The sequence below is a fragment of the Bos javanicus genome, chromosome 5 (genome assembly GCF_032452875.1).
Source record: "Bos javanicus breed banteng chromosome 5, ARS-OSU_banteng_1.0, whole genome shotgun sequence".
NCBI lineage: Eukaryota > Metazoa > Chordata > Mammalia > Artiodactyla > Bovidae > Bos > Bos javanicus.
Genome location: NC_083872.1, coordinates 27,224,543 through 27,237,035, shown reverse-complemented (window position 1 = coordinate 27,237,035; position 12,493 = coordinate 27,224,543). Strand labels below are relative to the sequence as shown.

The following is a 12,493-nucleotide window of genomic DNA, read 5'->3' as shown; positions in this document are numbered from 1 at the left end:
CTGCACAAGGGGCTTTGTTGATCCTTGGCATGTAAGATCTTTCCGCACCAGGGATGGAACCGTTTCCCTTGCATTGGCAGGCGGATTCTTAACCACTGGACCACCAGGGAAGTCCCAAGGCCTGAGTAAGATGAAGTTTCTTGAGCATAAGGATCCTGTTTGTTAGAACTTGATTATGCGAGGTTTGGGACATTTTGTGAAAAGAAAACGCCGCAGCCCTTTCTATTCCAAGGGGAGTCACGCCGAAGATTCCGCACCCCACGCCCCGCCGCGAGTTTCCCTCTCTTCCGGGTTGAAGGACCATAGAGATGTCTAGCGCTGCGAGGCCTCCAGGCGTAGCCATCGAGATACGCAGAAGACGGCTAGAGCGTTGCTCTCCCGGAGGGTTTCCGCTTCATAAGCCCTCCTTCCCAACATGGCGCAGTCAGTTAACATCACCGAGCTGAATCTGCCGCAGCTAGAAATGCTCAAGAACCAACTGGACCAGGTGGGAATAGGCTCCGAAAGCACCCCTTTCCCGTCTCACTTTCCTCCCCCCGCAGCCCGCACTTCCTTGCCCCCCATTCCTCCCCTCTTGGGGAGAATTCCCTTCCCAGGCGAAATCCCCACCCCGTCCCAGGACCCGCCCCTTCTCTGGCGGTGCCCGCTTCTCCGCGAGCCCCAACCGTGACCCTCATTCCTGTTCTCTGTAGGAAGTGGAGTTCTTGTCCACGTCCATTGCCCAGCTCAAGGTGGTTCAGACCAAGTATGTGGAAGCCAAGGACTGTCTGAACGTGCTGAAGAAAAACAACGAGGGTACGGGGTAGGCGTGCGAAGGGAACCTGGGAGATGCGGCGAGCCGGCTTCTCTCTTCCCGCCTCCTAATCCAGTTTTCTTACCTGAGACGAGAGAGCAGTCCATTACGTATTGTCGCTGCAGGAGCCCTTTGCATGTTGCTTATCTAGAGTTGAAATGTCCAGGATATTTTTCTGCTCCTGTTGCCCCTGTTCGTCCTTTTCGTATAGTTTTCGGGCGCCGTGCCGTTTTGAAACTCCCTTTTAAAGTTGGAGCTGCCAACCTTCCCCACATGTTTGTCTTAATTGCTTTCACAGGGAAAGAATTACTTGTCCCACTGACGAGTTCTGTATCCTTTCCGCAGGAGCCTCTTCCCTGCCCTCTCGTTTTCTCCCTCACACCTAACAACCTTCAAAAAAGGTCGGGAGATATTGATTATTCCAGAGTGCCTAGATGGTTCTGAGACCGCTATTAACACAAGCTTAGCTCTGCTGTCTAACCTAAGGCCAGGAACTAATTAATGCTTGGTGAGCACCCAGATGTATGTATTTAGAATTGAGGTGTGATTATTTCCCTTTGCTCTGAGGATATAACCTAGTAGGGGGGTAGAACTGGTGGTTTACGTTTTTACTGTAACTTAGAAAACATAAGCAATAGAAGAATAGAGGATTTGGAAACCAAGGGGTTGGTTCTGTTTATTAATCCTCAATTTCAGTTTAATTATGGCTCTTATTCCTAACTATTGTTACTAAGAAACCTGGATTATGTCTTAGCTGTTGAATGTTTTACTTGAGTGAGCAAGTTACGGCAATAGGGCACCCATAAACTACCTGAGAATGGACAGGCTGAAAAGGAAACACAGGAATAGCAGTGTAGCAGGGATTACTTAAATAATCAACATTAAATCCATCAGGAATTAGCTAATTCATGTCTGGGAGTGTTAAAGAGAAAGTGAGGCTGGCTTTTCACTCTGTTATTCAACAGCAACAGGAAAAAATTATCCTGTTCTGTCATTCTAATGATCTATCATTCTAATTGCTCTAATATCTAGTCTTTCTGGAAGGAATAATGGTAAGAATTGTAAGAACTGCTTGCAGGATGGCAGATGGGATCAGAACAAGATCAGCACATGTGATTTTTCTCCATAAGGAACCAGCTTCCCTGTTTCTCCTCATGTGGAGTTTGTAGGCCTTCAGATGTGCCTTGTAGCTTATTCCTTTTAAATTTTTGTTTGTTTGTTTATTTTTTTTGACTCCATCCCATGGCTTGTGGGATCTTAGTTCCCCTACCAGGGATTGAACCCAAGCCCCAGCAGTGAAAGCAGTGACTCCTAGTGACTGGACCTCCAGGGAATTCCTGCCTCCTTTTTAGAAAAGGAGGGTGTTGGTAGGTCAAGCTGAACTAGCTGACAGGGAATCATGACTCATACTGGGCTAGTTTTCCCTTAATCCTTGCCTCTCAGATGTATGTCCCCGGGAAGCTACATGATGTGGAACATGTGCTTATCGATGTGGGAACTGGCTACTACGTAGAGAAGGTGAGTGGAAGGGAACATAAGAATGCATCTCTGAGGGGGAGAGCTGGCGTACAGAATGGGTTACCTCTCATTCACTCTGACCTTGCAGACAGCTGAGGATGCCAAGGACTTCTTCAAGAGGAAGATAGACTTCCTTACCAAGCAAATGGAAAAAATCCAGCCAGCTCTGCAGGAGAAGCACGCCATGAAACAGGGTAAGCTTGCCTTGGACACCTCTTCAGACCCTTTCTGCCTCCATAATAACAGACATGGATTGCAGTGTGAACCATGGGAGGGAGTATCCCCTTTGCTGGATTAAAACCGTGGTTTTTTGTTTGGTATCTTGATGAATTACTCCTTAGATTCTGTGTCTAACATACCCACTGCCTTTGGTGCTTGAGAAATTTAGAGAAAGGAAATCATGTGTTTTTGTGTTTGAGTTCCTATTTATTGGAGATGGAATGAGGGAGCAGGTGCATGTAAATGAACACAGCAAAGAAATATAGCCATAACTAGCCAACTACTCAGAGAAGGCAATGGCACCCCACTCCAGTACTCTCGCCTGGAAAATCCATGGACGGAGCCTGGTAGGCTGCAGTCCATGGGGTCGCTAAGAGTCAGACATGACTGAGCGACTTCACTTTCACTATTTACTTTCATGCATTGGAGAAGGAAATGGCAACCCACTCCAGTATTCTTGCCTGGAGAATCCCAGGGACAGAGGAGCCTAATAGGCTGCTGTCTATGGGGTCGCACAGAGTCGGACACAACTGAAGCGACTTAGCAGCAGCAGCAGCAGCAGCCAACTACTAGCAGTTATAGCCCTGGCTGCATATTAGAATCACGCAGATAGTTTTTTGAAAACCTGGGTGACTCCAAACCAACTACAGTTGACACTTGAACAATGTGGGAGTTAGGGGTACCAAACCTTGGTGAAGTGGAAGAAAATCTGCATATAATTTATAGTCTACCCCTCTGTATCCTCGGTTTCAAGTTTGCAGATTCAACCAATTGTAGATCATGTCATACTATAGTGTTTAGTACTGGGGGAAAAAAACATGTAAGTGGACCCACACAGTTCAAACAGGTATTGTTCAAGGATCAACTGTGAATCAGTAGGGTGAGATTCCAGAGAACAGTGTGTGTTTGTTTGTTTTTAAAGCTCCCTGTGTGATATACAGTCAGGATTAAGAACCACTGTTCTAAAAGCAAACATCTTTTCCACATTATGATATTCTGGGTATATGTGACTCATTTGAAACTGTATTTTGTTCCTTTTTATATCCCAGTGGTTCTCATATGAGCTTCCCTGATGGCTCAAACAGTAAAGAATCCACCTGCAATACGGGAGACCTGGGTTCGATCCCTGGGTTGGAAAGAGCCCTTGGGGAAGGAAATGGCAACCTACTCCAATATTCTTGCCTGGAAAATCCCCATGGACAGAGGAGCCGATCCTCCGTCCATGGGGTCGCCAAGAGTCAGACACAACTGATCGACTTTCACATCTCATATTATTGACAATTGAGATTCTAAATTGGTGTTGTGTTTGCCTTCTACAGTGAATCTCTGTGTTGAAAGTTAATTAACTGTAGTAGTCTGCCTGTCAATTTTCCTTAACTCTGGGCTCTCCCCTTTAGCTCCTGCCCAGGGTCTGACTCTTCTTTTATTCCACAGCTGTCATGGAGATGATGAGCCAGAAGATTCAGCAGCTCACAACCCTGGGAGCAGCTCAGGCTACCGCCAAGGCCTGAGAGCTTGTTTCAGAAATGGGGCAGAGGGTGCCTGCTTCTGGGGCCTGGGACTTTGTGGACATGGTTTCCTGGAATGGGGAAAGAAGAGGGTCTGTGTTTAATGCTAATAAATGAGCCAGCTGGGCAGAGTGGTGGTCTTTTCTTGCATTAGGTGAGGAGGTGGGAGGGTGGTGGTGAGAGGGTGTGCCCCTGCCTGGAGCCTGATAAGCAGGAGTGATGCAGTGCTCATCTTGGGGGCTCCACTTGGGAATCTGCGAGAAACTGGAGTCAAAATTCAATGCTGGTGATACAGGATGCTCCGGACTGGTGCACTGGGATGACCCAGAGGGATGGTATGGGGAGGGGAGAGGGAGGTGGGAGGGGGATTCAGGATGGGGAATACGTGTACACCCGTGGCGGATTCATGTTGATGTATGGCAAAACCAATACAATATTGTAAAGTAATTAGCCTCCAATTAAAATAAATTTATATTAAAAAAAATTAAAAACTGTGGTATAGAAATTTGAGAAGACGGAAAATGCCATCAAAAAGCTTCAAGGTATGACCTCTCAGCATTGTTTTTAATGCAACTTTGGGCACCAGGTGGCAAAGCAGTGGTCCAGCCCTGGGTAAAATAAAAGCAATAATAAAAAAATTCAATGCTGGGCGGCAAGCCCTCTCTGCGCGGCAAGCCCTCTCTGCGCGGCCCGTTGCCATAGGAACAACTGGCAACCGGAAGTGGGGCTGCGCAGGCGTTTCCCCTTCCGGGTCGACTCCCTTACTGACTCCTCGTGGAGAAAGCTGTATGGGCCACCGCTTCCTGCGCGGTTTCCTGCCTGTCCTGTTGCCGCCGCTACCTCTCCGGAGCCCGCATCTCAAGCTCAGCCTGGAGCCCGTCGCACCTTCCAAACGACCCCGCAGCCACCTCATGGCCCCGCCCCGAATCGGGACGCACAATGGCACCTTCCACTGCGATGAGGCGCTGGCGTGCGCTTTGCTGCGCCTCCTACCGGAGTACCGGGTAGGTACAGGCCGCGCAAACTGACCCGGAGGCTGCCGCCAAATCTCCGGGGTGGACCGCGTCCTCCTAAGGGTGTCCCGTCCGAGCACGCCTCTCCCTTCCTCTGCTCCTTGGAAGCCCAACCTTAATCCCCTACCTGTGCGACCCAGGCAACCCCCTCACCTCCTGTGTCCCCTGCAGGAGGCAGAGATTGTGCGGACCCGAGACCCCGAGAAACTGGCTGCTTGTGACATCGTGGTAGACGTGGGTGGCGAATACGACCCTCAGAGACACCGATATGACCATCACCAGAGGTGAGTACTCACTACCATTTCTTTAATTTTCTCAGTGCCCCAGGCCACTGCCGTGGTTCTTGTCAGCGAAGGGAACCGCCTCGTCCTTGAGTCCCATGGGACTACTGTCTCCCATGCTTCCAGTGCGCCACCTACTCTGCACCCATCTAGTTGGCTTTGTGCTTCCCTGAGCCCTCGCATCTGCCGTGGCCTCCCTTGGTCACCCCGGGGCCCTTACCGACTCACTTCCTTCTTTGGCTCAGTCAGGCTTTTCTCCCACCAGCCTTATCCTTACCTCACTGAATACCCCAGCAGGGATTAATCCGTTCTTGTGCCCTTGCTACCCTACCTCAGACTGCTGGCCCACGTGATTGTGGTAGGTGGTGATAGTTCAGCTGTGTGTTGTCTTCTATGTCATTGACACTCTACGCCTGGGAAATCGTTCTTGTCCACGGATAGGCCAGAATCTCAAGTACCTCTCCAATCTTTTTCCCTCTCCTCAAGCCCCTACCTCATCAAACTTTCTCGGTGAGTGATCCTGTCTCTTTTCTTTCAAAAGAAATTGAGCTTTTCCTGCGTGTACTTCCTCAGTTTCTCACTCCTGAATCAACTCCCTCTTTCCAATTCAGGAAACCCTTCTGTTTTCCAATGTATCACTTCCTGCTCTGGGACTCTGTATATCGGTGTTTCTACTTCTTACCTGAAGAAAGAAACTCTGTTTACACATCTCCCATCTTGAAAACAAGGGACTGAAAAAAAACCCATGACCCCCTCCCTCACATACACCACTCTGTTTAAAGTGGTTATTCTCTGGGGTATCATGAGGAGGTTTTAAGTCTGTTTTTCTCTTTCTCTCTCTCTCCTTTCCTCCCTATCTTTGTCTTTTTTATGTAAGTATACATATTACTTTTCATTAGTGATGTGGAGAGGGAATGCTCCCGGTGTGTACGACCTAATCTCACCCTCACTTCTCAGGCATTCTTGAAAAGAAGAGCTGACCCTGGCTCCACATTTCTTTGAGTTCATTCCTTTTATCCATCCTATCATTCATTCAGCCAGGTCTTTTCCAGTCCCTCTACTGGAAATGCTGGTGGAAAGGGCACGAGTGACCTCAATGCCAGGCTCAGGTTGCTGGTTGAGGGTTAACTGACTGACCTGTCACCTTAACCCTCTCACTTAACTGACTTCTTTGTGGCACTTGACGTAATTGAGTGCTTCTTTTTTTCTGATGATTTTATATACTTTTTAAAAAAGTGTGCCATATTTGACATGTAAAACAATATATTTAATATTTCTGGTATATAAAACATAGAATGAACACCCATGAACCGATCTCCCAGCCGAAGAAGTAGACCATTACCATGATCTTAGCACCTGTACCTGTGTCTCTTCCTTATCCCATCCCCGCCTCCCCAGGAGTAAGCAGCATCCTGAATTTTGTGCTCATCATGGCCTTGCATGCTCTTGTGTACAGTTTAGCACATACGTCTTATCTGTTTGCATCAACTATTTAGTTTTGCTTCTTCCTGAATCTTTTCTGGGACATTATTGTTATTAGTCGTTATACCTTATGAGTATTTTATAGGTATTTTTGTGTTTACTTAATATTTAATAATAAAAATCATTAGAATGAAAAAATGAGCTTCCTTTGTGATTCTGATGGACTGGTATTTACTGTGGTTTCTACTGTTCTAAGAATTATCATACCATTTCCGTACCCTCTGTCCCAAGGCTGTTCAAGCCCCTGCCTTCCTCACTCACCCGGATCATTGCAGGTGATCTTGGATCGCTTCCCCATGCTGGCTGGCACAGTGCTCTTTCTGACATGCTCTGGCTTAAAGTCTCTCAGTGGCTCCTCTTTACCTACAGATAAACTTCAGACTCTGAAGTGTAGCATTCAAGGCCTGCCCTGGTCCAGCTCCTGCTTTATCTTCTGCCTCTTATTCCCCATCCCAAGCTGCTTTCTTGCGGTTCCATGGATACCTTTCTCTTAGGCATTATACATGTTCCGTCTACTTGGAATGCCTTTTCTCCTTCCCCCTTTGTGTGTCTGCCACACACCCACTAATTCATCTTCCAAGAATGACCTGAAGGTTCTTCTCCTGAGCCCTTTCCTTGTTTATAACCAGCTGGAGCATTCCTTTGGTTGCTCATGTGAGTGTGCACGGGGGGCGGTGTGTGGCCAGGTGTGTCCATGTGTCCCTGTACATCTGCCTTAGGAAGATAAACTTGAAGGCAGGGACAGAGTCTTAGTTTTTTTCATCTCTAACGTTTACAACAAAGTCTGGGCATGTTGTAAGCACCGAGTTAATCCTTGTCAGATGACATCTGAGCCACCAGGGAAGCCCAACGGATGCATGGGGACTCCAGACTCAAGTCTGTGTTAACCCCTGAGGACAAGCCAAAGCCTCCCCAGCCAGGCTTTCTCCCAGTTCCCTCGGTGTTCCCCAGCCTCCCCACCGCACTGTGCCTGAACATGCGCATGCAGTGGCTGAGCCGGGGCGGTTGGCGTTAGCCCCACCTCCCTGTGCTCCTCAGGTCTTTCACAGAGACCATGAGCTCCCTGTCCCCTGGGAAGCCATGGCAGACCAAGCTGAGCAGTGCGGGACTCATCTATCTGCACTTCGGGCACAAGCTGCTGGCCCAGTTGCTGGGCACTAGCGAAGAGGACGGCATGGTGGGCACCCTGTATGACAAGGTGGGGACCCAAGGACAGAGATGCCCCCCACGTGCATCTCCACCCCGTGGGCTAGAGCGACACTCACGACCACGCTCAGGTCAGGGTTTCTGACCCGTGCTGGCCCACCGCCCTCTGGCTTAGTCAAGCCCGTCTCCTCACGGGGGGATGGGCAATCCCTCCTGCCTCCATTCTCGGGTGGTTGTGAGACATGGATGAGGTAATGTATGGGGAAGGGCTTTGAAAACTGTAAAGCATGCCCTGACACACATAAAAAACAATTGTTCAACAACTTGAAAGTAGACCAGGCTGCTTACGTTTGGCAGCATGTGACTAAGGTGCTGGCTGCCCTGAAGGTGGAGGGCAGCATATCTCAGGCACTGCTGTTTTCAAAGGCACAGTGAGTTGGGAAACTGGGAAGGGTTTGATTATGAAAACCTCTTCAGGTTCCACCAGCGCCCCCTGCAGGCAGTTCAGGTGGCTGTGGTTGGGGAAGCAACAAGGGCTAGTGGCCCTGGCATGCACTTGGATCCATGATTCTGAGGTCAGCTACTTGACCCTGCTCCTGTGAAGTTCACAAGACAAACTTCAGATGCAGTCAACTCTATTTTTCGCAGATGGGCTGTCGAGTTCAGTTCTCTGTCTCGGCTTGTCTGTCTCCTCTATGACACAGCATTAGTGTGATCCAAAAGAGTTGAATAAATGTGAGTGTTTAAATTGGAGCTTCTGGAATAGGTTTTAGACTGCCTGGGTCAATTTTCCCTTCTACTGCTGAGGGGTTTCTAAGCAACTGAACTAAATTATACCCAAGGTTTTATTATGTTTCTGGTGTACTACATAGTGATTCACAATTTTTGAACATTATACTCTGCTTAGAGTTATGATAGAATATTGGCTATATTCCATGTGCTATAAAGTATTTTCTTGTAGCTTGTTTATTTTAAGCATGTTCTCTTTTTTAATGTTTATTTAATTTTTTTGGCTATGCTGGGTCTTAACTGTGGCATGTGGGATCTAGTTCCCCACCCAGGGATCAAACCCAGACCCCCTGCATTGGGAGCTTGGAGTCTTAGCCACTGGATCACCAGGGATACGCTGATTTATTTTACATATAGTAGTTTGTACCTCCACCCCACTCCAGTACTCTTGCCTGGAAAATCCCATGGACGGAGGAGCCTGGTGGGCTGCAGTCCATGGGGTCGCTAAGAGTCGGAGACGACTGAGTGACTTCACTTTCACTTTTCACTTTCATGCATCGGAGAAGGAAATGGCAACCCACTCCAGAGTTCTTGCCTGGAAAATCCCAGTGACGGGGGAGCCTGGTGGGCTGTCTATGGGGTCACACAGAGTCGGACACGACTGAAGCGACTTAGCAGCAGCAGCAGCTTGTACCTCTTAACCCAACCCCATCTTGCTCCTCCTCTCTTCCCTCTTCCCTTTGGTAGCCACTAATTTGTTAGGTCTGTGAGTTTGTTATAGTCCATCCATGTTGTTGGAAATGGCAAATTTTCATTATTTTTTTCATTTTATGGCTAAGTCATATCCTGTTGTACACTACATCTTCTTTATCCACTCATCTGTTGATGGACACTTAGGTTGCTTTCACACCTTGACTGTTGCACATGATGCTGCTGTGAACATTGAGGTGCATATCTTTTTGAATTAGTATTTTTGTTTCAGATAAATACCCAGAATTGCTGGGTCATATGATAGTTCTATTTTTAACTTCTTGAGGAACTTCCATACTGTTTCCCACAGTGGCTGCACTAATCTCCATTCCCACCAACAGTGTACAAGGGCTCCCTTTTCTCCACATCCTCAGCAACATGTGTTCCTTGTGGTATTTTTGATGATAGCCATTCTGACAAGTGTGATGTAATATCTCAGTTGTGGTTTAATTTGCATTTCTCTGATAATCAGTAATGTTGATGGCCTTTTGGCCATCTGTAGATCTTCTCTGGGAAAATAACCAGTTCTGCCTATTTTTCAGTTGGGTTGTTTGGTTTTGATGTTAGGTTATATGAGCTATTTTTTTAAAAAAATATTCATTATTTATTTATTTGGCTGTGGCACATGGGATCTTAGTTCCCTGACCAGGGATTGAACCTGGGCCCTTTGTATTGTAAGTACAGAATCTTAGTCCTGGTGGACTGTTTGTATGTTTTGGATATTAAAATTGCACCCAAGTTTTAACGGAGCCTCGGGTTGGGGGTTCAGACCAGTTGGTGCTGGGCAGAGAGGAGTTTCTTTTCCACCTCTCCCTGAGTAGCACTTTTTCTACATACCACAGATGTGTTTAAATGTAGGCCTATTTTGTAAGGCAGTTTTGCATTAAATACTGATATCCCATGTCCTTTTCTGCCCCCAGATTCTTGAGGCATCCTACCATTTCTTTAGGCTCAGGAGATGCCATGTGGTACATCATGGGCTGCCCCGGGACCACATTCCAGCCCTTGATGTCTAGTACTTATCTTCTCCCACTTGATGGGTGTGCTTGATCAGACCCTCCTGTAGCTCATTAAGTGGATCAGCTGGAGATTTACCTGCCCTCAGCCATGAGGATCCACCCCACAGAGCCCATCATGGAACTCAAGACTTTCCTTGTTCAGAACACAGCAGCCCCCTCCCCACACATGCTGGCCTTGGCTCAGGCTTTGAGCTGTAGTAGAGTGAGCACTGGAGAAGGCAATGGCACCCCACTCCAGTACTCTTGCCTGGAAAATCCCATGGACGGAGGAGCCTGGTAGGCTGCAGTCCATAGGGTCGCTATGAGTCAGACACGACTGAGCAACTTCACTTTCACTTTTCACTTTCATGCGTTGGAGAAGGAAATGGCAACCCACTCCAGTGTTCTTGCCTGGAGAATCCCAGGGACGGGGGAGCCTGGTGGGCTGCCGTCTATGGGGTCGAACAGAATCAGACACAACTGAATCGACTTAGCAGCAGCAGCAGCAGAGTAAGCATTGGATCAGAAATCAGGTGATCTGAATTCAGCCCTAGTGCTGTATGCTCTCTGCCTTTCAGGAAGTTGCTGAACTCTGCAATTACCCCTGTCATCGTCCAAGTAATGTTGGGAGATTCTTGCAGGATCCTTGTTAAGATGAAAGACTGTATATGCATACATTGTGGGATCTATAAAGCTTTATGCAAATAGTGCCCTCCAGAGCCTTTCTCCTACTGCTGCCTTAGATGTATGAAAACTTCGTGGAGGAAGTAGATGCGGTGGATAATGGGATTTCCCAGTGGGAGGAGGGAGAGCCTCGGTACCTGCTGACCACCACGCTGAGCGCCAGGGTTGCTCGGCTTAATCCCACCTGGAACCAGCCCAACCAAGACACTGAGGTAAGGATGGCCTGGGGAAAAGAGACTGAGGTGTGTGAAAATCAGGGGAGGAAGTGAGCGGGCTTGGCCTCTTGAGCCCTAGCAGAGTTAGTTCGGGCCAGCACCATGGTTCTCATTCCCAGGCTGGGTTCAAGCGTGCAATGGACCTGGTTCGAGAGGAGTTCCTGCAGAGACTAGATTTCTACCAGAACAGCTGGCTGCCAGCCCGGACCCTGGTGGAAGAGGCCCTGGCCAAGAGGTTCCAGGTATGGACCTGGGAAGAGGCACTGCGGCCCTAGAGAGTGCATGCTGGCAGGCTGCTGGCCTGTTGGGGCTCATGCTCCTACCCTGAGCCGTCTGTGCCAGCTCCACTTCCTTTGCAGGTGGACCCAAGCGGGGAGATAATAGAACTGGAAAAGGGTGGCTGCCCCTGGAAGGAGCACCTCTATCAGCTGGAGTTGGGGCTGTCCCCTGCAGGGACCATCGCCTTTGTTATCTACACAGACCAGGCTGGACAGTGGCGGGTGCAGTGTGTGCCTAAGGAGCCCCATTCGTTCCAGAGCAGGTGAGGGCCTAGGGGTCCACCCTGCAGCCCTTCAGGCATGTTTCAGCCCCATCAGAGGAGGCAGCCACTAACCTAGGCCTCTGCTCCCCCTCGCCCAGTCCTCACGACCTCCATTTGCCCCCACCAACTCCCTTTTCTGCTCACTCGTAGGTTGCCCCTGCTAGAGCCATGGAGGGGTCTTCGGGATGAGGCCCTGGACCAGATCAGTGGAATTCCTGGCTGTATCTTTGTCCATGCCAGCGGCTTCATTGGTGGGCACCGTACCCGAGAGGGTGCCCTGAGCATGGCCCGTGCCACCTTGGCCCAGCGCCCAGCACCTACACCTGCCCCAAATCCCATGGTCCAATAAAACTCCCATCTCATGCTGACCAAATAATGTTCTATTACTCCCCTGCACTATTCTGGGAGCTTGCTTAAATTTGGGGAAAGTGTAACATCTATTATGTGCCAGAGCTGGTGCTACGTATTTTCTCAGTTTTGCTTTCAAATCATTTGAAAACTATCCAGTTCTTAAGGGTAAATAATGACCAGATTCACAAGGAGTGACTAAAAAGTGAAAGCCAAGATTTAAACCCTAAGTCCATGCCTTTTTTTTCCTTCAGTGTACCCCAGTGCA

At 48.6% G+C, this 12,493-nt stretch overlaps 2 protein-coding genes across 2 annotated transcripts; both read left to right on the top strand.

Moving 5' to 3' along the window:
* Positions 1–378: 378 nt before the first annotated feature.
* On the top strand, positions 379–4,169 carry PFDN5 (prefoldin subunit 5). The gene is made up of 6 exons (XM_061415952.1): positions 379–487; positions 693–795; positions 1,092–1,123; positions 2,237–2,311; positions 2,400–2,505; positions 3,965–4,169. The coding sequence occupies exons 1-6, from the start codon at positions 416–418 to the stop codon at positions 4,039–4,041; spliced, it is 465 nt and encodes a 154-aa protein (XP_061271936.1). The 5' UTR covers positions 379–415; the 3' UTR covers positions 4,042–4,169.
* Positions 4,170–4,788: 619 nt separating this feature from the next.
* On the top strand, positions 4,789–12,449 carry MYG1 (MYG1 exonuclease). Its single transcript, XM_061415946.1, has 7 exons — positions 4,789–5,042; positions 5,223–5,335; positions 7,853–8,012; positions 11,181–11,333; positions 11,456–11,578; positions 11,696–11,877; positions 12,028–12,449. The coding sequence occupies exons 1-7, from the start codon at positions 4,827–4,829 to the stop codon at positions 12,224–12,226; spliced, it is 1,146 nt and encodes a 381-aa protein (XP_061271930.1). The 5' UTR covers positions 4,789–4,826; the 3' UTR covers positions 12,227–12,449.
* Positions 12,450–12,493: the final 44 nt, after the last annotated feature.